General features: G+C 38.0%; 1 protein-coding gene across 1 annotated transcript in view; it reads right to left on the bottom strand.

Moving 5' to 3' along the window:
* FREM1 (FRAS1 related extracellular matrix 1) overlaps positions 1-26638 on the bottom strand; it is an 82264-nt gene that overhangs the window by 2594 nt on the left and 53032 nt on the right. Inside the window, exons 24-35 of the mRNA XM_063296643.1 lie at positions 22627-23041; positions 22093-22294; positions 19100-19244; positions 13743-13872; positions 10389-10461; positions 7757-7906; positions 5910-6139; positions 4589-4636; positions 3772-3927; positions 3160-3288; positions 2221-2336; positions 995-1080 (exon numbers count right to left, since the gene is read on the bottom strand). Coding sequence (XP_063152713.1) covers positions 995-1080; positions 2221-2336; positions 3160-3288; positions 3772-3927; positions 4589-4636; positions 5910-6139; positions 7757-7906; positions 10389-10461; positions 13743-13872; positions 19100-19244; positions 22093-22294; positions 22627-23041 — 1880 coding nt within the window. The remainder of the gene's footprint in view (positions 1-994; positions 1081-2220; positions 2337-3159; positions 3289-3771; positions 3928-4588; positions 4637-5909; positions 6140-7756; positions 7907-10388; positions 10462-13742; positions 13873-19099; positions 19245-22092; positions 22295-22626; positions 23042-26638) is intronic.

The raw sequence follows: 26638 nt of genomic DNA, 5'->3' as shown, positions 1-26638 counted from the left end.
TTTCTGTTCCTCAATAAATTTGTTCCATGCACAAGGAAGATGAAATTTTGTTGTGAAAATAGATTCTGCTGGTATTTAGACAGAAAAATGTCTGAAGATTTAGTTGCTGTAAGCAGGGAACTGCTGCAACTGATCATACCTATTAACTTCTGGCCAGTGCCTTTCTACCATTTGGCTGAAAACCATCCTTCCATTAGCTTTTAGGACACAAGGAAAAAACTCCAGAAAAATGGAAATGGTTGGGAGATTGGTCAAACTAACAAAGTGTCCCAAAGAATGAATTGTAGGCCAGAAAACTGAGCAGCCAGGAATTTACATTCCCTGATCTCTCAAGAAGACTTAGATGGGCTAAAAGGTGTTGCTTACGACAATGTTTTATCATAATGGTACTTGCATATAACACAAATTGATCTTTCTAACTGCATTTTAAAGGAACCTAAACACAGAAGTCTAAAATAATATGGAATAATACTTAATCCTTGTTGCTTTATCAATAGAATTATAGTCAAGATCAAGGGACATCACTGTTTTTCTCTATTGTCCATTGGTCAGGCCACACTTACAATGTGGTCAGTTTTGGGAAACTGTTCAAAACATGTTCAAAGCAGAGCAACCAAGATGATAAGAGTCCTGAAAGGAAAAACCTACAAATAATAGTTAATGTATTAGGTATATTTAGCTTGGAAAAAAAAAGAAGGCTGCAGGGAGACATCATAGCTATTTTCAAGGGCTGTCCTTTAGAAGGTGGGCAAAATTGTTCAGAACTGATCCAGAAGACAGCCCAAGAAACAATGGATTTAAATGACTAGGAAGCAGATTTTCCTTGAACATCAGGAAAAAAAATCCTAATGGTAAGAGCTGTTCCACAATGGAACAGACTGCCTTGCGAGAGGCTAGAAGGCGATCTGTTAGGATGCTGTAGTGGATTCCTCATACTGTAGAATTCTGTGTCTTTCAAGACAGTTATAAGAATGACATTCTGCCATATACATACCTATCCAAAAAGGCCTTTTTCCACTGAATTTCCAAAGCCACTGCATGTGTGATTTGGAAGCCACACTTACTAAATGGCCATGGTACCTAGATAGAAGACATTTTTTTAGAGTCAGAGGAAATACCTGCTACTCATCAGGATACGATATATGCACTTATTACTTGCAGTTTAACAATAGACACCAACACTGGGAGTCATTAATACAACATTTAGGGATTCTTTCTGAAAAGGTATTTTGAAAAAGTTTTCTGCATGCCTCTCTCTATACATACACATTTATATAAGCAACAACATTTTATTTCATCTGAGCATACTGAAATTACAACATGTTCTGTGGTGTCTTAACCATATTCAAAGATGTTCCAACTATTTCAAATTTAATTTTCATAAGTTCAGTACAGCTTGGCTGAAGGCTTTCAAGGGATTAGAATACGTATTTTTCTTGCTTGGTTATGGCTTCTCTACTCTTCAGCAAGCATTTAGTTAAAAAGAAAAATATTTTTATTTGTGTGTGTGTGTGTGTGTGTGTGTGTATATATATATATATATATATATAAATGATATATATAAATATATATGTGTGTGTGTGTGTGTGTATAATAAAGAATGAGATATGTATATAAATGGCTCTTCTTTAAGAAATTTTTTTAGACCAAATTAAAATTGATCACATTAAAACATCTCCCAATAAAGCCATTTACTTTGAATTGGAGTGATTTTTCTTGTATGTGTAATACATTAATAAAAAGCCCTGAATTTATTGAGCTATCCTTTCAAGAACATTTCTACAGCACAGGAACAATAGCAAGAAGATTTAGATTTGACAAACTTTTGAAAGTCCTTCTTGCCAAATGCCCCACTGTTTCATCCTGTCTTCCAATGCGGGACAAGCCCAACCATGATTAGTTAAAAAAGTTGGCTGCCTCAGGCAACTGCTTTTGGGCATCATGAAAAGGCAGCAGACTTTAGTTATTAGTCTATTATTAGTGTACTGCCAGGTATTTGGGGTGATGCTTATGGTATTATCCCCACGAAAGTGCCAAAATATTATTCCTTGCATTGGTTTAACACACAAACAGGTATCTGTAAAATCCCACCATTTACAAATAGCTGCAATGTTGAGGTTATTTTGTCACGAAAGTCTCATTTCTAAAGTATGGCATGGGGTGGATGAAACAGTAACTTGCTTGAACAGTCACTCCTATGTACAATAAGGACATTCCTACCGTTTCCTGCAAGTCTGGGCAGCAACTGCCCATGTGGCTTTTGGGTCAGTGATTAGGATATAGCATCTTCCATCATGATAGCTCCATCCTGAATGACACATTTTCATTTTAATATCCTGGAATAAAGCATTTTTAGTTCAGAATGACTTGCTAAATTGTCCACTTCTTGAATTAAGTGATTGACTCAGTTCAGAACTGGGCTTGGGAAAGATAAGAACATTATTATTTGGGTCTTTTCCTGTTCTAAATTTTTAATTTGGGTACCACTGCATTCCTGATGGCATAAGGATATAGATGAAACACACTGGGTGTTCACTCAGTCCCCAATTTCTCATCCCATGAGCCCCGATGTCCTCTTGCCTAGCAGTAATAAGACTTACTGAATACAGTACCACTCAGAAGCTCAATTTTTCTTTCCCTCCTTCAACCTTGTGGGGAGGGATGTTTTGCTATTATATATGCCTTCTACATGCTCATAACTAGGTCACTGAAGATCGCTGACTCTCTCTGTCTTTGCTCGTCTGCATAATGTAAATTCAATGCATCTAACAACAACAACCTTAATCGCTAAACCATCTTCCTTATATACATGCCACAACTACTCCCTCATGATATATATCTTCCTGGAGGTATAACTTTTGTTATATCAATGAATGGCCTTTGATTCACAAACTGTATGTCTCCATAAATAGCAGTATTCTCAAGGATGCTTCTCCCTTCAAAGTTGGATGCAGGGTCAAGTTGTTACAATAACCATTGGCTCAGTTGGTATTTATACTTCTCAAAAACTAGGCAACCTAAAATACAAAGTGTTCTCTTTCCAGACATAGGGACACCCAGATTCCGATCTGTACTTATCTGTACTCCTTATCAGTTGTAAAACAATTTTTTGCCAATGGTCAAATTTAAAAAAAGAACACAGGAAAAAGAGATTCCTACCTTGTTTGAGTAATTCCATAATGTCCAGGAAGTACCATTGCACAGAAACATCTTTTGCATGTTTTCTTCAAAATACAAGAGACCCTTCAGATTTGGTGTGCATCTATTTGAAAATGAAAGGCTCTCAACCTGAAAAAGATCAAGTAATTTATGAAAGACTCCATTGGTGACATTTGTAAACCAGTGTTCTGTAAATCTTGAAATATTAACATTCTGTATTGTTTGTTTTTAATCACATGTATATATCTTTGTTGATATATGCTAAATCAGTGATATTATTGAAGAAATCCATGAAGATTTATTTTAAAACCTCTTTCAGATTTCAGAGTAAAGCTATGGGAAATATTGTACAGTTAGTTCTTTCAGAATATTTCCCATAGCTTTACTTTTTTATTGTTATCATAAATCTGACTCTGAGAATGTCTGAAATGATCAAATTTCTGGTTTTAAAAATGTTTCAAAATACACCTGAAATTAAAATTTAAACTAGAGATGGAAACTTACCTTCCTCTAAATCCCTCACCATTGGATATCCTACCTAAAGCTGCTGGGAACTTTAATTCTGCAAGGTGACATCTTCCCCATTGGGGGTGTAATTCAACAATAACGTACCAGAATGCTGGAGTCTGCTTGCAGAACTTCCATTTTCTTGGAGGAAGCTACATTTTTCCTTGGCTCTCTTTGGCTCCTTACAGGTATGGTTGCCATCTTGGTTTTTCTAGGAAAGGTATTGTCCTCATCTACTTTTAGCCCTGTCATCCCATGGTACTTTATAAAAGACAGAAAAGAGAATCTCACACTAGTTAATGCAAAGGCATTTAAATCATGGAACTAAAAAGAAGAGGTGGTTTGATATGCAAACTATCTTTAAGGCTCAAAATACACGTGACATTTATTTAAAGTGGAGCTGCTCCAATCCCATATAAAGTAGGAAGTGATTTTTGAGAACAAACAAGACATGCAAGGTGGGTTGATAAATCCTCCTATCTTCACATTCTCGCTTTCTCTATTTTCACATGATTTGTCTCCAATGCTTTACTCTGGTTAGAGAAATGTATCAGGGAGTTTGGTTTATGTGTATGAGAGTAGAGTGGGAAAATGAGCATGGAAGTATTCTTGCACTCTTCACTCACAAATGTATTTTGCTCTAAAATAGCATTCTTAGTTCTCCTTACTCTTGCTCTTAAGGTTCTACCTACATCCTCACCTCCACCCTATTTCATACCTAACATCGGCCAAGGCAGTTTAAACACCTGCCACCATCATTTCTAATCTAACTGAAATGCAAAATAAATAGAATTAAATACAGATTAAACAATTTTTATCTGACAGTAAATGATGTAAATACTGAATTCACCAAGTATTCTATGTAACGGAGATATAAATAAATATTACAAATAAGGAACTTGTTACTCAATATTGTTCTTACTTTAAAAAGCTCATCTGTGCCATTTCTAAACATAAATGAAGGATGAATCTGAAAGGAAAGGGTGAAATATATCTGAATAACAGAAGCAAAATGAAATTTGTATATTTTCTCAAGGAAATTGGTAGTACTAACCATAGTTAGAACATTAAAAAAATAAATAAACTTTACATCAGCTGAATGGTTGGGGAGAAGGAAGAGATCTTTTGAACTCCAAATACAAAATCCACCCAGAAAAGTTAGGGCCTCTTATTAAAAGCAACTTGACATAAGTCAACACCACCTAATCTTTCCCAAATTCTAATTTATTTGTTTTGTACTTTTGTGTTTCCATTCTACAGTTCTTTGAGCAATTTCCCATTCCAAAGGAAGCAAATCAGCTTCATAACCTATATTTGAAGAATTTTTTTCTGGCCATAATACACCCACATGCAAAAGGGAAAATATTTTGCAACCCCAACAGAATGGAACATTTTTAAAAAAGCTATCCTCAGTTTATCTGAGCATTTTATCGTCTAAATTTTTGGTCCCTGGAAAGAATGTTTCTCTCTTGACTCTTAAGAAAAAGAAACTTAATTATCTTTGAAGTTGGAGAATTTAAGGTGGCATTGCAGGGGATTCCTTCTCTAAAATGTACATTGCTGCTTCTGATTAAATTTGTTCAGGTTTTGTCATGCTTTAGAAAACAGTGAAATCTGTTTCACTAATAGAATGTTTTAAGGAAGTACATACTAGCAGAGCCGGCTCTAGGCTAAGGTTGAGTAGGCACCAGCCTAAGGGCACCAAATTTTAGGGCGTGCCAAAATTGAAAAGACTTCAGTTGAAAAACACAATGAAAAAGTGAAAAGCAGTAACAGCACACTCCATAAGCTAGCATGCCCACTCAAGGGTTAAGTATAATTTTGCAGAATGGTTGCCATGTGACAACAACAGGTGCTGATGTAATTAAAATTACTTACTGTGTAAACAGGGTGAAGATCTCTGAGAAACAAATTCTCTGGGGCTGAAAATCCTAAGTGTACAGCTCAAAACTCAAAGAAAAAAAGAAACAGGGCACCTTTTGAAATTCCTAACAAAATTGGAAGATAAGCTAAACTGGAGGTCCCAGAATATGACTTGCCTAGGGTGCCAGAATGTCTAGGGCCAGCTCTGCACACTAGTAACAATAACCTTACACTATGTCTTAAATGCTCTTTTCCAGCCTGATCAGCAGCCAATCTCAGTATCAATGCACTTTTATTAAGTCAGGTGAGATTTTCATGCAAACATTCATACAACTTTGAATCAATGTTTGTTTTCCCCCTTGTCATGAGGCAACCCTTACTATTTTGCCATTTCCAATGACCCGTAGCCTGTTCCTTCCAGTATTCACTGAGCTGAACTTGGGTAGCTGATCCCTTCTCTGTGCTATCATCTCTTTGGAAGGGGAGAGCAGGATTCCTTCCAAACTAACAGTGCCGTGCCTGGAAGATGAAGGGGAACCTGGAAGCAATGTTTCTTTCATCCATAAATTCTGAATATTTTGGCTTGTGGGACGGAATGAGCTGCACTGACCTAAAAAGCAAACAAGATGGCAGATGGTCAGCATGTTTTCTTAACTTTTCTTTTCTTTTCTTTCTTTTTGATAAAAGCCAGTAGCTGCTGACATTGATGTGGATGATGAAACAGCCTGTCATTAAAAATGGGATTTTTTCATCTGATGTTAATTTGTTTTTTTTAAATAGTCCTTGTTTCTCTGCTTAATTTGAAAACAATTTTAGAAGTTTGATGTGACAGATGAAGAAAATATGATTTCCCAAAATTAAAAAAAAAAATGCTGAGCCAGTTTGGTCTAGTGGTTAAGGCTCCGGGCTAGAATCCAGGAGACTGTGAGTTCTAGTCCTGCCTTAGGCATGAAAGCTGGCTGGGTGACTTTGGGCCAGTCACTCTCTCTCAGCCCAACTCACCTCACAGGGTTGTTGTTGTGGGGAAAATAGGAGGAGGAAGGAGTATTAGGTATGTTCATTGCCTTGAGTTATTTATAAAAATAATAAAGGCGGGATAGAAAATTAATTAATTAATCAGTTGACACATACAAAAAAGTTGCTTTGAACATGGTTCAGAATAGTTCTTCCTTGGTGCTAAGGCATTGTTTGTGCCCAAACCTTGTGGATCTAAACTCTTCATAGCTTTGAAGGTTTGACTCTTGAAGGAGCTGTGTTCGTTCAACCCACAAGTCACTACAATCACATCAGCTTGCCAGATCAATATTGGCCTATGTTTTGATTTTATTTATTTAAAAATTTTAGATTACCTTTAAGCCATAAACACCCCGAGGCAGTATACAAAACAGAAATTAAAACTAGTTAAATTATATTGAGAAGTGAAGATAAAAGGAATGAAAAGAATGGGGAAAGCAGGGACCAACGTCCAGGACGGCAAACTAACGTTACAGGCTTCCCCACTGTGCTGAGATGAACTCTTTACCATTTCTAAACCTGCATCTATTCAGACAATTTTGCATATACTTATTTGAATTGGTAGCACCTTTTGGTATTGACTTTAAATGCTGCATTTTGTCTCTTTGATGGATGGAAGGGTGGGCATGCCTCTCTAGCCATACAGTGTGATGCAAAAGTTAATCCCAGTGGATGTGTGATATCGAGATATACATTGTGATGCAGAGGTGCATTTAAACCCAACATTGTTTAAAACATGGTTGCCAACCACTCAAGTACCGAGCCCTTTTAAAAATCCTAATTCCATGACTCATGATTTCTCCAGTATGCTGGAGAGATTTAATGGTATTTAGCCATTTCCCCCCCAGACTACATCCTCAGAATTACCCCACAACTGCCCTACAATTAACCAGGGAAAAGAGTGGAAGGGATATTGCAACTCCCATCAAAGGGGCTACAAGCCAAAACTTCATCTGTTTATCAGTCAGATTCCAGATCTTTTGGTAGAAGATGGTGGTGTCTGTTCTCCTGGTTGTTTGCCGATTCCTCCATGCTGTGCTCCCTCAGAAGAAGAGAAGGGGTCTGCAACTGTCAAGGCTATTGTTCTTCTTTTAAGAAGGAAAGAAATCATTTTGATCCAAAGGTGCTAGCAGCAACATTTGTATGTGGAAAAATAAGCTGCTACTCAGCCAAGATTGCTCCAGATTTTATTAGGAAGATCAAAAGAAAATACCTCCTTCTGAGTCCAAAATTTTCACTACAGCTTTTGTCCGAGTGCCAAGAACAGCATTCACAGGGGAGATCAGAGCCACGTCAAAGACCTTGTCGTCTTCCTCTAATCCATCATAGGTAATTGCTATATTCCACATCTTGGTTGACATTCCTACCAAAAGTAAACATTTTAATTACACTTTAATTGCTTTTTCAATCAACCTAGGTGTCGAAGAAATATATTAATTAACATGTCTACAGCTATAACAGACTGGCTTGAATAATGCTATTGTGCTTCTGCCCATTGATTGGACTCCTGTGGTTTTCCCAAATAACACTAACTAGAGATCAAATTTGTTCCTAAGCACTGATGATTCCATTCAAACAGTAACAAAGATTGGTTTCCTACCGGGTGAATGGAGTGGGGAATAATAGCATGCAGTTCAGGAGGGGAGGACTGGCTCTTCTTGTAAATTTTAAAAATAAATTAAGAGAACTCTTCATTTTGAAATCTTAATTGCAAGGAACCTACTCATGTTTTGAAATATTGTCATTTTCAATCACTCATCACAAGGAGCTTTGTTCCAAGTTCCAGGTATGTCTGTCAAACACCTTCCAGCAAAGCCAGTGTCTGGATTGAAAAGTCCAAGTATATGGCCAGCTGCAAGTAGCAGTAGGTATCAAACCACCCGTACCTCAAAAGACCTTCTGAGAAAAACCAAGACAGATACTGTAGAGAGTTGTCACTAATACCAAAGCAAAGTTGGAGGTTTGACCAGAAAATCCAAGAAATCTTGAGGGAAGGAAATATTTATTGCAAGGTGTACTCCCTTAACTTCCCCTGAGTTTCACTTAATGCAAACGCTCAAACTATATTTGCAGATTCTCACCTAGGAAAGAGCCATCGAATTGCAAACAGAAGAAAAAAGGTTGGTTAAGAATATGGAAGACAATTGTTGTTTTTTTAACTTTCATGACCACGGAAGTGTCTACGGACAAACGCCGGCTCTTCGGCTTTGAAACGGAGATGGGCACCACCCCCTAGAGTCGGACACGACTAGACTTAATGTCAAGGGAAACCTTTACCTTTACCTAAGAGTAAGAGCAGTTCAATAGTGCAACCAAGTACCAGAGAAGGGTTGGGCTCTCACTAACTGGACTTGTTTAAACATCTGTCAAGGGCATTGGAGTTCCTGCACTGCTTAAGTGGTTGGACTGGATAGCCTAAATGACCCCTTTCCACATCTATGATTCTTAGGGCTAATGATGGTGGCTACAGTTCTGGCCAGAAGAGCAAGAACCATGCTTCTCTCCTGAGACCTTGGAGACCTCCTTGTCCTGTTGGAATGTAAGTACTTGAGCTGCAGCTGAACCTACTGAGTTTCCCAAGGCTGCCTTCTTTTAATGAAAATGCCCTTAGGGCATGGAAAGCCCCCATGCCAGTATCAGCCTTCCAGAAAGGACTGATATAGTGCATCACTTATCTCTAATACAGCAATCACAAGAGAGAAGTGACTTGCAGCCACTCTGTCACCATTTTGCACACAGGCAGAAGAAAGCAAAGAGGTTTGCCCATATCTCTTTTCACATAGATTCTTTTTTTATTTGGGACTTCCATCCTATTGTCAGGTTGAGATATTTTTAAATGGACCTGAATATACATGACATGCTTATTTATTTATAGTTATAAATAATAATTCTTAAAAATTAAATAATTGCAGCAGTCATTTAAAAATCTGATAATAGTAAAGTGATGAAAGAGAAGCACTGATATATCAGTAAAATGATCAGAGTTGCTTGGGCAGGTGCACAGCCATAGCTATCGATTAAATAATTTAAAAAAGCAAATAAACATACATGTACCAACAAGGCAGGACAAACAGAAAGATCTTACCTAGCACTGAAAAGATAGAAATCACTTCTCAGAGATGGGCAATTACCAATAAAAAACCCTATTTTGGGTAACCACCTGCCTCACTCAGTCATTAGTGAGCTCCAAATAAGGCTTTAAAGAAGATCCAAAGCTCTAGGTAAGTTCATATGGGAGCAAATGTTCCTTAAAATATGTTGGTCCCATTGCTGTATGGCTGTTTGAAAGGCCATGCCCTGATCTTTGAATTATGAAACAGAAGCCCAGTTGTTTCACAATCATAGTCCAAATACCTGGATCTTATCTGATAATCTAGCTACAGCTTTTTGTACCTGCTGAACTTCTGAGTAGTTTTCAGTCCATTATAATTATCCACATGGAATGTTATCAGAACATAGATCACCATGGGCAGACTATCTTTGTCAAGACAAACATCACAGATGACCTATCACTCTAAGCTCTGAGCCACAGAACAACAGCCTGGGGGCTCAATTGTTAAAGTAGGGTGCCATCACCATCATCTGCAGTAGGGGCAAGAGGAGAGGAAAGTACATGATATCATGAAACAATGGTCTTGCATCAGACATCATGCCTCAAGAACATAACTATGCAATTTGCATGATGATGCCATGATGCACGTGTTATCCTTTTGACATCATTGTGGCTTAGAAACCTACTTCCCAGCTCAGACAAAGACACCAACCACTCATGGACTCTCTTCTCTGTCAGCCTTGGCTTTTATTTACATCTCTCAATCCATTGCTCTCTTTTGATCAAAGCTCACCTGGATCAAACTGAATAAGTTTGGAAGGAGGCAGAATAAAATCCTTTCCTGTTAAAGCAGTCATTTCATTAACCTAAGAGAGAAAAACACAGCTATAAAATATAGTTAATATATGCCTGAAGGAAACTTAAATTCTGAATTAGCTTTTGTTTCACTTTATTACTTTCCAGTAATACAGATTAGGGACAGGGCAGCATCCTAGCCATAAGAAAATAATGTCAGTATTGGCCAAAAAGAAAGAAAGAAAATACAAAGGTAGCTAGCAAGAAAAGGGGGGGGGCACTCGTTTAAAATGCTATAATTGTATGTAGAACTATTAAGATCTACTGGCATGATGGCAGTTTAAGGTAGGACTAGGAAAGGTAACAGAATGTCAGAAAATCTAAACAAAGGATAAGGATAAAGTAGGAGCTGGAAACAATACAAGTCAACAATGGATACCTGCTCTTACATGAAGAAATGAAAGTGATCTTGATTATGCCTCTGAAATCAATGGCTTGGCCTAAGTGTATAGGAAAACCTAAAACAGAAGCTCCCACTATTTTACTACAGATAGCCAGCCCAAAGTGTCTGCCATTAGGGTTTAACTAATTATTAGTTTCTGGGCCTGAACATGTAGCTAGCCCTCAGCAACCAACCAATCTGGCACCCAAGGTCTGAGTATGATATTTCCAGTTTAAACCCTTGAATAAGGACACAAATGAAAGAAAATAGGACAGTTATCTTTCTTTGGCTATAGAAATTGAATGAATGAATGAATGAATGAATGAATGAATAAATAAATCTGGTCACTGATGGTAGCAGTATTGAAATTATCAAAGTGCAACTGGAATGTACTGTGTTGGATGTTTTAGGAATAAGTGAACAGGTCTAGACGGACTGACTTTAAATCAGATACTACACAGTATATGATATGAAGGAATAAAGTGATATTGATACTCCAAAAGGACATTGCTAAGGACGTGCTTGGCTATAACTCAATCAGGATAATGTATATTAGAATTAGTGGATTTCCAAGAACATCTATGTTATACAAATATATGCAGCTACTCCAATGCAATAGAGGAAGGCATTAAGGAATTCTGTGACAAATTCAAGAGGTGGTAGATGCAAAATCAAAAAAAGATATAATACTGTACTAAGAACTGAAGGCTGGAATGTAAAAGTTGCAGAACTGAAGAACCTGGAATCACAAGAAGATTATGATTGGGTGAAAACGCTTTAGGAATATAAGTTAATATAATTTTGCAAAGAGAATTCTTTCATTATTGCAAACACCTGCTTCATCCAACATAAATCCAGAATCTACACCTCAATGTCACCAGACGTACATCATCAGAATCAAATCAACTATATAATAGGAAACCAAAAATGGAGAAGTGCAGTCCACTTGGTCAGGACCTTCTCAGGTGCATCAGATTATGAATGACTGGTATTAAACATACTGGTAAAATTAAGAAAATAAAAGAGGTAGGTGTGACCTGAAAGATTTACAGTCAGAATACAAAATCCATGTAAGGACAAAGTCAGTATAATTAACCTATGTGAAAGAGAACCAGAGAGCTAAGGGGAGAGATAGGAATATAATCAAAACTGAAGAAAAAAAATTTCAAAGGGGAAAATATTCAAGTAGGTTTCAGAGCCAAAGAAAGAATGAAAGCAACAAGGAAGACATGAAGGCTGAATGAAGACTTCCAACACGAAGCAATGAAGGATGATGAAATATTGAGAATGTCAGCAAATAGAGGAGAATAACAAGCAAAGGAAAATGAGAGACACTTTTAATAGGATCAGCGGAATCATAAGAAAACGAATGGCTACACAAGAATACTCAAGAATGCAGTAAAACATAATGGCAACATTTTTCTTCTTCAGAAAGAAAAAGTTTACTAAAACGTTTTACAAATATGTAACAGAATGACAAAGTTTGAAGAGAGAGATTTATATTCACTTACTTTCTAGTGGAATCAACTCCACTACAATAGGCAACAGATCAGTTATCAAACAGAAAAGCACCAGATGCAGATGAAGTACCCATGGGACTGTTGAAAGCGGCACGTGCAACAGTAGTTAAAGTGCTTGCAGTTTCATACCAATAAATATGGAACACAAGTTTGTGTGATCTAGAAACTGGAAAAGAATATATACCTATATATTATAGGGGTTTGTGTGTGTGTGTGTGTATGTATGTATATGTATATATATATATATATGTATGTATATATATAGGGACGCGGTGGCGCTGCAGGTTAAACCGCTGAGCTGTCGATCAGAAGGTCGGCGGTTCGAAACCGCGCAGCAGGGTGAGCTCCCGTTGTTAATCCCAGCTCCTGCTCACCTAGCAGTTCGAAAACATGCAAATGTGAGTAGATCAATAGGTACCGCTTTGGCGGGAAGGTAACGGCGTTCCGAGTCGTCATGCTGGCCACATGACCCGGAAGTGTCTATGACAACGTCGGCTCCAAGGCTTAGAAACAGAGATGAGCACCGCCCCCTAGAGTCGGATTCGACTGGACTTTACGTCAAGGGAAACCTTTACCTTTACCTTATGTATATATACACACATACACATACATACATAGATACATACACATACCCAGTATATATACCTATCTGAAGAAGGGAGATGCAAGAAAATGTGCAAATCAATGATACTGCACAGATTCCTACTGAAAGCCAAGTTTTCCTTTTGGTCTTACCAAGAGGATGAAGTAGCCTGCAGTCTAGACTGAGTACCACGCAAACACTTGCCCTTGTCTCAGTCTGGACAAGATGTTCTTAAACTGGCTTAGAGTCCAACTGGCATGAGCTCTGGACAAGAGCAGCTGAAAAAGGGACAGCCCTTAGACTGGATAGCCCTTCAAATGTAGGAGGTCTTCAAATACTGGCCTTTGTCCTGGGTAAGGCAGGACACAAGACAGAAATGGGCAATTTGTGAAGGGGGGAGAAAGTGGCACAGTCTATTTCATAATATTTCTTCAGTTATAGTGGGACACCAAAGGCAAGGTGGTGATGTCACTGGGGGAGCTGGGGGTTGAACTTTTCAGTCTTTTTTTTAATGTGATTTTGTTGAGCCTGAGGATAGGCTGAGGCAAAAGGATTGTGTTAAGCTTCCAGCCCTTCTTTCTGGAAAAAAAAATCACACCTCTGAAAATATTTTGGCAGTAAACTCTGTGGGTTTTACCTTTCAATGGCTATGCATAAGTCGGTACGCTAATACCATGATGCAGAAAGTTTGTAATTCAATAGCATATGCAAGTCTGAATTCCTGTAAAACAGGAATACAGACCTGTCCTTAATTTGCATGTCCTTTTCAACCTAAATGTGATTACCCTTTGTGATAAATGTTATTACCTTCACTGCCACAAAAGCAGAATCTCCCTTGTACCCTGATCGGATTATTTTTAAAGACAGCAATTCCACATTTTCACACACTTCATACACATCCTGCTGCAGTTCGATTTTAGACCATTTCAGTTCCAGCCTATTGGAAAAGAGAAAGAAAACACAAGAAGGAAATCTCATAAAAATCCACACACACCCCCAAATCCCTGCTGTTTGTCTCTTTGTTGCTAATGCAAATTTATTTTTTCTACCCGTGAGTCATTGCTTTAAAGAGAAGAGCTGTGTGAAGAGAGATGTAAGCAGCTAATGTGACCAAAATTAAGGCTTGTGTGCATTTTTATGTGTAGTTTTAATCCTGGATTGCACCATCAATATAGGAAGTAAAAGAGCCTTTGCATGGACTAGTGACAGCCTGTTTCCATGATTTTAGCATTACTGGTTTAATGCATATGCATGTGCAAGTAGCAATGATTTGATCTCTGTGCTTGCAAGTTTGTATGGAAGGAATTCCGCACTGGAGATGTTGCCTACTCTGGCAATGAAATGTCTGCAAGAAAACAACAAGGCTCAGAGAGCACCAAGGAGTCCACAGCTCAACCCTGAGCTACAGATATTCTCTTTGATTGTATGGAAGGGCACAGGAACAAGTTAGAATGGCAGTCCCTGATCTGGTGTTGAACCCAAACTCCCATTAGCCCATTCAGCATGGCCATACCGGCTGGAGATAACAGAAGTTGTAGTTTGGCAGATATGGAAAATGACAAACAGGCAAAGGCTCAATGAGAGTGACAGAGAACAAAATGGATACAAAAGGGCAGAGGAATAGGGTATGCTCAGTGAGTTTCGTTTTTCTTTTTTAAAGTTGCGCAAGAATTCCCCTTTTTTAAAGTTGCGCAAGAACGTTAGACATTTTGAGCACAGTGCAGTAACTACTTTTTGCAGAGCTGAATGTGTAGCTTCAGTGTTCCATAGTTTGATGTCCTGCAGATGTTTGGGGTCTGCAATTCCTGCTCAGTATGGCCAAATCCTTGTGAGCCACGAAGTGCACTAGACAATTGTTACTGTGCCTTAAGTCTAATCTATCTCACTGTGTGATCATAAGAAAACGTCAAAAAAATAAATCAATGTCTCATTTGTATTGGATTTTACTTTTTTGACTAAGGATGGAATACTGATGATGGAGATACAGGCCATACTTAAGTAGCCTCATTAGATATAATTAAAGAGAAATCCACATCCTGTAGACTTTTATAGCAGCAACAATCAGCCCCTTGGGCAAAGGCCCAGTGTCAACAGTCTCCATTCTCGAAGTCACATTGCCTTCTCTCTAATGAAGTATTCAGCAGGCTGCAGAACAGCCAAGGAAAAGCCATCAGGCCTTCTTGCCCCAACACAAGAATGCTACGCACACACACACACATAAAATTCTAGTCTTACTAAGTAATCTTATTAAAATTACTGTCTTATTAAGACTGCATCTTGAATTACTTCTCCATCCTACATCTAGTATATCAGAGGATTTCTGAAATTAGTGAGAAAGTACCACAGTACCTAATATTTAAAAATAACTATAGTTAATGCTGAAAACAGAGGCATCTTGTGGCCAGTGAGGGCACTGAAGCAGCTGTGATCATTCCATGGTGTTCCTTTTTATGCTCAAAACCAAAATAGCAAAGAAATAGATAGATAGCAAAGAGACTTCAATTAAATTGGCCTATTTTCTCCTAATGTGAGAAAAACATTCAATTATGTTAAAATTAACACTCTACAGATTCCTTCCCATACTATTTTAAACTTTAACAAGCCAAAAAAGAATAATGAAAGAAAAAAAACTAACCTAGCTAGTCACATTAGGCAGAATTTTAAAAGATGTCTGGTACTTTTTATTGAAAAGCATAAGCTTTTGTGAACTGCTGTTTACCTCATCAGATGCATGGAGTGGCTAAAACTGACCTACATCCGTTTAGCTACTCCATGCATCTGTGAACAGAGCTGTAGATTCTAACATCTAGAGGGCTACCTATTGTCGATCACTGCTGCGGTAAATAGAAGAATGTAAATGAGGGACCTTTCAACAACACTGATACATTTCCAATAAATATTGTTTCTACCTTCACAGACATCACTTTTTGGTGTATGCAGATTTTGGTGCTAGATAAAAGACAGAGCATTTGCTGACAGCTGTTAGTGAAATACTATTGGAGAAAAAGGTCAGGTTTGGGGGAAGCTTTCAAAATATAATTACACTCTTGTCATTTTGAAAAATCTCACTAAGGATTATTGCATAGATTTGTGACTTGTTACCAACCCAGAACTAGAGTGACCTCTAGCTGCCAAAAAGTACATCAAAATGTTGTTTTTCCATTTCCAGCTGGAAATTTACTTTGATGATTAACTTACAGCAAAATTTCCCTTCACAAGTAGAAACATTGTTTATTAGTGTCACCATTAATGTTGTGCTGACCGTGTCCCAATGAGCAAAATGCTTGTCAACCCTTTGGTAAGAAAGCCGACTTAAGACGAAAAAAAGAACAGAGTTATCTTGAATGGATGTATTACACTGAAAAAAATTTTTTTTTTCAATTCAATGCGTATTTATGAGAAAGAGAGAGAAAGTGTGTGTGTAATGGTTGCCTTGAGTTCAGGAGCTGGACTGCCCTGAGAGCCCCTAAAAGCAGGAAGAAAGAGACCCCCATAAGCTTTCAGTCTTCCATGTTGAGGAAGCCCTATGCCACTTAGAAGGACCTCCAACAGAAACTGTAGCAGATTTTCAATGAGAAAATCTGGGAAAATGAGGTACAAGGACATTCCTGTCTCTATGCAGTAGCCAATCAAAATGCAGGGGTTTGTCTATAACAAAATAAAATGCAGCAGACAAAGTAGAGAACAACACTTGAGTGGCATAAGCTGAAAAATTCTACTTTCAAGTCAGACCATTAAAATACAGGTAGAGGTCTCATTCACAGTAGGCAGGAGGTGAATAGAAGACAATATTTATTCCTGCCCTCCAGAAACTACTGGTGGCCCATACACATGATGGGGCAACCTGGCAGGGCAGATATACCTTAGCTGTGCAACAGGAACTTCTCAGCCTGAATTGCACCTCTGCCATTAATTCTCCAGGAGATCTTGAACCAGGCAATTTCTTAGCTTTGCCTAACTTTATGCCTAAGGATAAAACATTCACTTTCCTACGTTTTCTGATTGATCAAAGCAGTGAATGCAGTCCAGAAATAAAGCACTGAATCGCACTGGGTCGCACAGCAATGATGAGCATGATTTGAGTATCGGAAAGCAAGATCATCAGCCTAGCAACTAAATGCAGATTAGTCTGCACTATTGTGTTTCCTATAGCTACCTATGGTTGCAAAATTTGGACCATGAAAGAACTAGACAGGATGAAAATTGACTCATTCAAGCTGTGGTGAAGTTGATGATAAATTATTGGCTAAAAATCCCATTTTTCCCAGTTGGTTTAACCCCTCTAGTTCTAATAGATAAATTCTATTCACCCTGGAAGCAGGCGGTAGAATATAAGCTGGCTTTGTACGGACTCTCTCCACTATTAATATCATTAGGCTATGACCAAGCTAAACAACTAGTCATCCAAAGAATAAGGGACATGGAGTTCCAGAATGAAGTTAATAGGCTCCCACAACAAAACAGAATTTGGATAAACGGGCATATGGGAACCACCAAGATATTTGCTAAACCTAACCTTCCGTAAGTTGAGAATCGCATTCTTCAAAGCTAGATTCAATATTCTTCCATCTGCACTACTCCAAGGCAGGTATAACAAAGTCCCTATAGCTGAATGTATTTGCCCATGTGGTGAAGAGGAAATAGAAACCACCTCGCATGTACTGCTCTACTGTAAATTTTACAGGGATATCAGGTCAATCTACATTTTGCCCCTAATAGGTAAATTCCCTGGGTATCCAGATAATTTCTATGTGAACTATTTACTTCAGGATCTAAAACCATACATTACATGTACAGTTGCCAAATTCTGTGTTGCTGCAATGAAAATAAGACAAAACCAGACAAAGAAATAACTCCCTATTTTAAGAAGTACTTTTAAATTTGAAATATCTTAATAAATTGTCAGGGGATATATATTTTTACTTTTATTTTATAATTCCTAATGTTCTAAGCTCACACTACTAAGGTAACAAATGTATTAATATAGTAATAGCAGAGTGAACACTATATTATTATGTGATATATCTTATTAGTCGGTAGTATATTATTGTATTTTTTTGTTTTACTTTGCTTTTGTCCTTTTAAATTTTGCTGGTCATTGACTGAATAAATATTTGATTTGATTTGATTTGATTTGATTTGATTTGATTTGATTTGATTTGATTTGATTTGATTTGAAGCTGTGGTGCTGGAGAAGGCTCCTGCGCATTCCTTGGTCAGCAAAGGTGACAAGCAAGTATTGGAGCATATAAAACCAGGCATATTGCCGGTGGGCAAAATCACAAAATTCTTCCTTACTTATTTCAGCCATGTCATGCGATCAAACTCGCTGGAAAAGGCAGTTATGTTTGGAACGGTCAGTGGTAAAAGGAAACGAGGCCATCAAAAACAGGGTGGCTAGACGCCATCAGAACCAACACCAGCCAGAGCATAAAACAACTAAAAGAAGCTATACAAGATCGGAAAATGTGGAGAAAGCTGGTCCATAGAATTGCCAGGAATCAGACATGATTGAATGGATAGTTTGGCCTAGTGGTTAAGGTGCTGGGCTAGAAACCAGTAGACCGAGAGTTCTAGTCCTGCCTTAGGCATGAAAGTGGGCTGGGTGACCTTGGGCCAGTTGCTCTCTCTCAGCCCAACTCACCCCACAGGATTGTTCTTGTGGGGAAAAGAGGAGGAGGAAGGAGTATTAGGTATGTTCGCCGCCTTGAGTTATTTATAAAAATAATAAAGGTGGGATAAAAATTAAAATAAATCATGCCTAAGAATAATGACTAAGTTCATATATCCCATTAAGCCATACACTCAACAGCTGGGTTCATATTGCACTAAGCCAAACCAAGTTAACAATGCAGTGGGTAAACACAGGCAAAACACAGGCAAAGCATATGGATGCACTCTGAAATCTAAATGAATTTGAAATATTACTATCTGTTAAGAGTCAACAAAGCAGCAACTTCCTGGACAAAAAGCTTTCTTACTTTTGATAGAAGCAACAACAGGATTTTAAAAAAACACTGCTTTGGCCGTGGATTTTGCAGCAGAAACCTGTGAGGCCCAGTAATTCCATTAGTTCGGTTTCAAAGCTGTTCATATAGGATCCAACTTAAGGAAGCAAGCAGCAATTACTGGGAATGACGTGTTTAGAGGAAATTTTAACTTACATTTGGGGGGGAGCAGAATGTCCTTCAGGATCTGTAACCTGAAACTCCAAATCATCTGAATTCTCTTCCCAGTAAGGATCAATGACATAAAATATGATTCTGCTATTTAAATCTTTCTGGCTGAATTGTTCCTGAATAACTCCTCCTGATAAAATAAAAGAGATATAGAAAAACAAAATGTCCTTTAAAAATAGTTGTGTCCATGGTTGTCTAGCCCAGGGCTTTTCAAACTTTTTCAAGCCATGAACCTGCTAGTTAAAAAACAAAAAAACAAACCACTTCCCAGAACCCAAGATCAAAAGACAAAAGTGTAATCATAGAAAATTGGCTTTTTTTTCTTTTGCTCCTAGTCTCCCATGGAACCCTAGGGTTCCACGGAACACAGTCTGAACAATCCTGGTGCAGTCTGTTTATAGAGATAACAATCGCTACTTGGTTAGGTAATCGAAAAATCACTGAACTATGTGGTGTGGTTACCAAATATCAAGAAAGAAATACAATTCACTAGGATGGGATGATGTTGATGTTAATTAAATGTCAGTAATAGAAAAGAATGGCTTAACAGGTTTGAGCAATTCTTCAGTTACCTTCCTTCAAACTGGGTTTAACCTGGATATTTTGTCTCAACAAAACCCAAAACTTCCTGATAGACTATACATACACAGTTGCACAAGTATCTTCAGCCCACTTCTCCCTTTGCTTTCTCCGGCACAGAGAGCACAGTTTTGAAGTGCTACCACGCTTTTGCAATGGTAGCACATTGAATCTTGTATAGCCATAATCAAGTTTGTGGTAAGTAGTTCAAACCTATGAGTGATCCATTCCAGCAAATTCATATAGATGTTCAATAACATGGGAAACACAGGTAGTCCTCGGTTGACAACAGTAATTGGGACTGGAATTTCCATCACTCAGTGATGCAGTCATAAAGTGCAATGTCATGTGACCACATCACTTAGCAACAGCAGTCCTGGCAGTCCCTGTTGCCGTCATTATGCAAGGATTGCGGGTCATTAAGCAAGGACCTCCTCATGACTTCCTGCTGGCTTCCAACAAGCAAAGTCAGTGGGGAAGCCGGGAGGAAGCTGTGAGTTCCAGGCGGCTTGCAAGCAGGCTGGCGGGCGGGCGGGTAAGTGGCTGCTGCGGCGTGGCATGAGTGTGGGCAGGTGCAGGGTGGGTGGTCCGGAGGGTGAGAGGGCATGCAAGCAGCGGCAGCGGGAGCAACTTACAGGAGCAACTTGTGATCTTCCCTGCTGGCTTCCCTATTGACTTTACTTGTGGGAAGCCAGCAAGGAAGGTCACAAATGGCAGTCACATGACTGCAGGACACCACAACTGTCATAAGTGCAAGCCAGCTGCCAAGCGCCCAGAACATGATCACGTGACTGTGGGGATGCTGGGACAGCCGGAAGTTCAAGGACCAGTCATAAGTACCACTCATTCAGTGCTGTCATAACTTAATTAACTGAGGACTACCTGTAAATGGACTCTTGCAGGACCTCCCAGGATAGATTCCAAGGGATTGACCAAATTTCCCCCAAAGCCATTTTTGTATAGAGTCTAGAGAGACAACAACTCCAAATCCCAGCTCCCTCAAATGTTCCAAAGTGGTACCAATGTCATGAAAAACCCCTGAAAGATCCAGTTTAGTACTTTCCCTATCTCTTTCCTACTCCAAATCATCCATCAGGGTGACCAAAGCTACCTCTGTGCCAAAGCTGAGTCTAAATTCAGACTCAGTATGACCTACATCATTTGTTTCCTCTATAAGTTCCTGGAACTGAATTGCCACCACTTTTTCCACCACCTTGGCTAAATATGATTTTGGGACCCTATCCAACAGTTGTCCAATAGTACTAGGTATAAATATTTTATGTGCAATGGTCTTGTTTCCTCCCCAATTTTCCCCCAAGGGGTTGGGGGGGGGGAAACATGAGAAAGAGACTCAGAGTAACTCCATCTTTATTATGCTAGGTATAAATTAATCCAGATAATTGTTTTAGCAGGCTTTCAAGTTTCTGCCCTCTATTCTACTAGCAATAAAGGTATTTCCAGAACTCCAAGTGGTTCTTGTTTCCTCAGTTTGCCTGTCTCACAGGACTTTACCAATGGACACTTTGCCATGCATGTTAATGACTCTGAAACTGAATGATCTTTTTATTGTTTACATAGCCAACATCTCTATTCCAGGAACCATGGGCTCTCATTTTAACTCTGTCCTGCCAATTCTCCATGATACACCCTGGGTTTGCCCTTTGATCTACTGCTAATTAATTTCAACCTGTGGCTGCTCAGCCTGGCAGAGGTAGGAACTATTACGATCAAACCTATCTTGCCTCCCCAGATCTGCCTCTTTGCTTCTACCATATCTCCACCTATCCCATTGCTAGTGCTACCACCACTGCTGTTGAAGGAGATCCTTTCCAGTAAGCATGAGTAACTATGATAAGGAGTATGGAACAGACAAGGAGACCAAGAGAATCAATGGGGAAAGGTAAGCGCACAGGAAAATGTCTCTAATCTATAAGACATACTCTCAATTTACAAATAGCACAGAACCATAGAGAGAAAAACACAATTAAATTATATTAAAAAAACACCCTAAAACAAAATAAATACACAACTTGGAGCTTGGAGAATTCTAACCGTATTTCCTGTTCTTCATTTACTGACAAAGTTCTCTAACTTTTTCATATTCCATAACAAATCTATTTTGAGTGCTCCCAGACTTGGCTTTTGTGATGGTATTACTACTCATTCAAAGAATGTTATTGGCATCCAGAAGCAATCCTCAAATTCTAACTTTTCCCAGTGCTGCTTCTGACTTCCTTCTTCTCACAGTACATTGATTATGTAAAAGGAACTGGAAGAATGGTAAAATGATTTTTAATTAGTCATAGTAAGACTAACCTTCTGGGAACACACTTAATTAGAAGCATAAGTGGTAATACCCACACAAAATAGCTTGAACTTAAGTTGTTAGGACACAATACCTGTTGTTATATTTTGCAAGTAACCATACTGAGGTCCTCGTAAAATTTTAAAAATAATTTGATCATCTTCGGTATCACAATCTGATGCTTTCAATGACCGCATTGTAATGTAGATCCCATAGTTGCCATTGTTCAAAAGTTCCACATCTGAAACTCTATGAAGATGAATAATTTCTGGTGCTGTGTTTGCTGGGCTATCCACCTGGGGGAAAAAATAATTTCTATTACTGGTCAAAGATTAGATTTTAATAAAACAAAGGCATAGGTTCTACTTTGTGAAACTGAACATTGTATAGTCAAAATAAACATCCATACTGTGAAGCTAGACTTATATAGGAAATCAAGCACATATAATCCAAATTATATTTGAATGTTCTGAAAAGTGTGTGTGGAGAGAAAACATACTGAAATGGATTCTGCTCTATTTTAAGCAGAACCATACCCCGTCTTGGTGTCCTTTGACTGCTTCATTGTAGCATTATTAAATAAATAATGCAAAAATCTTGTGCACGTGCACATTTATGTAGAACTTGCCTGAATAATAAATGGCAAGGGGTCTACTTGCAGCTTGTTATTTACAAGAAAGCCTTGATTCACTCCATCTGTTGCTGTAAATGTAAATCTGTCCAACCGAGAACCACCTCCTCCATGTCTATATGCTACATTCAGATTGTCCACATCTTGCTGGCTGAAGTTTTGCTGCCATAATCCAGTTTCCCTGTTATAGAGTTGACCGTATTGTGGGAGCTGTGTTAGGAGAAAGGAAAGATTTTGTGGTGGTGTATCTGGGTCTGAAAGTTGGAGAATATCTGCAGAAAGGAATGCCATGCTGCCTTCAAACAGTCTTAGGCCCTTGTTCTTGACCACGGTTGGTAAAGCTCGATCCACTGTCTCCAAGATGATCTCAAACTCTCCATGTTTAGTTCTTAGTCCATTGCTGATGATGAATCTGGCAAAAAGAGGCAAGGCATCCTTCAGCATGTGTTCTTGTTTCACCATCTACTGAAATGAAACAGACACCTTTACTGAAGAGCTTGTCTCTTACTATCTATGAGATACATTATTAAGTCCCACTTTCTGACTGAATGGCTCTTGTGGCACATTTAAAGTCTCTGAACAGGCACAACATTCAAAAACCAACTCTGTAAATAGACTACAAATTGTTGAAATGGGTTATAATGGCATGTATGTTTTATTGTAATAATTGCTTAATACTATTCGTTCCCTTCTGATTGCTCAAAATAAAATGTCACAGAAATCTATATTATAAACACTTAATTCTCAGTTTTCAGTTATACAATGTATTTAACCAATTTAACATCCCAAAAACTCCGTTGAAAAACCAAAATGTCTTCCCTGAGCATTGATAAGATAACAGAAACAGTTCTTTAATTTCAAGTTAGTTCCAAGTAAGCTAGCTCCAAGTGAGAATGGCAGAGAAAATGTTTTTATTCCCACTTGAATGAAAATTGGCCTAATCTTATTTTCAAACCAATATTTAAACTGCAACCTACTTACTCAAAATCCATACTTTTTCAAATTTTTCAACATAGTTTGCCAATTAAAAAAAAGAAATAAATATTTTTAAGAAAATAATGAATACATTGTTGTATTCATTAAAGTAATGTACAACAATGTATTAAAACGGTAATGTAAAGTAATGTACAACAATGTATTAAAGTATTTTTGTAAAGTTTGCAAATATTGTACATTAGGTACATATACAATATGTACAATGCCTAGGTTTGGAGAAATATACACTCAGATACATATAACACTTAGTGCGGGCTTAAAAAGAATACTAACCTTTGATGAACGAACAGATTCATAAAAAGGAGACACTAAGAAATCAGAATTGACATACTCACCTATTCCTAGCTCCAGAGTGGGGCACAACTAGATAAAAGGTCCTAAGCTATGCTACTTTACCACAGATTGTACAGGAATTCCTACTCCAGCCTTGACTGAGAATGATAAAATGTAGAAAGATCGGTGTAGGTAGAGAAGCCTTTTTCTTGAGACAATCTGGTCATAAGTTAGAAACACTAGACTGTGAGCCAGTGAAGTGCCTTTGAGATCAGCAAAATGTGTTCCATATTATTTTCACATATTTTTTGAGACCATTTAATTGTCAGTGGCATTTCTCATGTTTCTGTGTGCCAATATTATTATCATCATCAATAACAAGCATTATGGTATGTATTTCACTTTTACAACAACAAAAATAAGAAAACCTATAGATGTGTTCATTCAAAATCTACTGTAGATATGTTGATGATTCTAAATTCAATCACTGGCCCATCTAGCTCAGTATTGCAGAATCTGAGTGGCAGCAGGTCATCATATCACAACCATTGGCCATGCATAAAGTGGTAAATATTTGAATAATTTAATTGACATTGCTTAGTTAACTGACAAGGCTAGTTCTCAAACACTTGTGTCAGGAATATGTCAATACCATTAGGTTTATATGTCTGCAGTTTAGTGTCCTTCATTAGTAAAGTTTGGGATCTACAGTCAAGAGCAATACTGATATCAAAGCTACTATCACTTATACTGCTACTTAGGAATTGAACAACTTGTGTGTAGGCTCTATGACATCAAACAGCAGCTGCCTACACTGACCTAGTATTTGTGCCAATAGTAAAACTGATTCTATCTAATCAGTTTAGTCACACCAGCTCTTCATCTGGAATAACAAAGATTGTAAATACATTTTGGGCTTTTCAGAGCTAAGACAGCAAGTAGACAAAATGTTCTGCTTCACAGACAATTGTCTTCTAATTGAAGGTGTCCTTAGTTCAAAAGTCTCAGAAAGCAACAGCAACTGGCTAACAGTTTGGCCTAGAAAACTAAACAAGATGAGGCCTAGTTAGTAACTTATGAGAACTCCAGGGAGTGGGAAGTAAAAAAAACCAAAAACATAAAACAGAAGGTGACAGTGGCAAACCACTCTCACAATGTTGCCAAGAAAATTTAAAGGATATATCAACAATGTCATGAGAAATCTAGTTCTGGTCTGCTTCAAGTCCTGCTTAAAGAGAAAGAACTATAAGAAGGCAGAGCAGAAGTGGCTCTATAATAGCTCCAGGAATGTAGATTAAGCAGGAAGACCATCCCATCTGGTGAGATGCATTTCTGTTGACATGAGTTTTCTGTACAAACTCTGGAATTTCTGCTACCTTTATGTCTACTGGATTAAACCAGCTCTGGGCCAGTAGAACAAAAATATTAATATTAAAGTATTATTGCTACCATGAAAAGGCCAACAAAGGCGCCAGTCCTAAACCTAAGGAAGTGAAAGAGATTTGGTGAACAATTTAGACATGAGACTAGATTAATGGCTTTGCTACTTTCATAGATTAGTAATTACCATGCAAACAACATGCATTGCTAGGTTCTTCGGGACAACAAGGTTGTTTGTTTTGAAGGAAATGCTGGATTCCTATCCTCCACATGCTGTTTATTTCATGCGGAGTCTTTTCCATGTTTCCCCTAGGAATAGGGAGCAGCCAACCTTCTCATAATTCTGATGAAATTTAGGGAAATAACTCTCCAGCTTAGCTGGAAAGGCAAGTCGTATGGTCTGATTTCACCATTATCATGCTTTTGGAGTTCATGGCAATTGAGCTGGCTACAGAACTTACCATCTGCCATGGCATTTACAACATAAAAATGGAATCAGTGATAGTGCCAGCTCATTACAAAACTGATCCACCGTGTCAAAATGGAGGACATTAGCATGTTCTTTTAGCATCCTGCTGCCAGCATCTGATGTCAGATTGCTAATCACTTGAAGTCATCTGTCCCCAGCAAGCACTGCCAAATCCTTCTTCCAGGCCAGCAGCAACAGACAATGCTGCAGGTTTATGATGGAATAAAGTGCCTTAACGGACGGTAAAAATCTGATCATTTAATCCCCCCATTTAATTAAATGTTACCAGCTCTTGGTGTTTTATTTTTTAATAATCCACCACAGTATTTGTATTTCAATATATAACCAAATACCTTGCCAAATTCTAGCTGCCAGGAACATCATTTACAGTGATTAAAATGGAGTGTATATCTTCTTTTCCTTAAAATTATCTTGTCAAAATTAAACTGGCCTGATTTTAATACACCAGGGATATAATCCACATGATGTGTCACTATAATTTAACTACATGCACATATCTATCCATATCTGTGGACAGTATGGAATCCATTTCAGTATTTGAGCAAACAAGTATAATATGTACCATCTCAATTAAATGGAAAGGTATTTAATTGGCATTTTGAATCTGGATTGTAGCAGGTTTACCAATTAATTAAAAACAGGAAAATCACAGATGAGGAGAGCAAACTCATACCAAACTGTCAATAGATACAGATTTGTTTTATTAATTAGCTGCCATGCTTTTTAATCAGCTAGGCAATGAGATACACTACGGCAAATGTATTAGAATATCTTAGAATATGTTAATGAAAATATATCTCAGAACAATGTAAAAACCATTTTAGTACCTGGGAAATGTTATCCTAAATGTATTGCCTGAATTAAGATGCA

This window comes from Candoia aspera, chromosome 2, assembly GCF_035149785.1.
Source record: "Candoia aspera isolate rCanAsp1 chromosome 2, rCanAsp1.hap2, whole genome shotgun sequence".
NCBI classification, from domain to species: domain Eukaryota; kingdom Metazoa; phylum Chordata; class Lepidosauria; order Squamata; family Boidae; genus Candoia; species Candoia aspera.
This window is presented reverse-complemented; position numbering and strand designations above follow the sequence as displayed.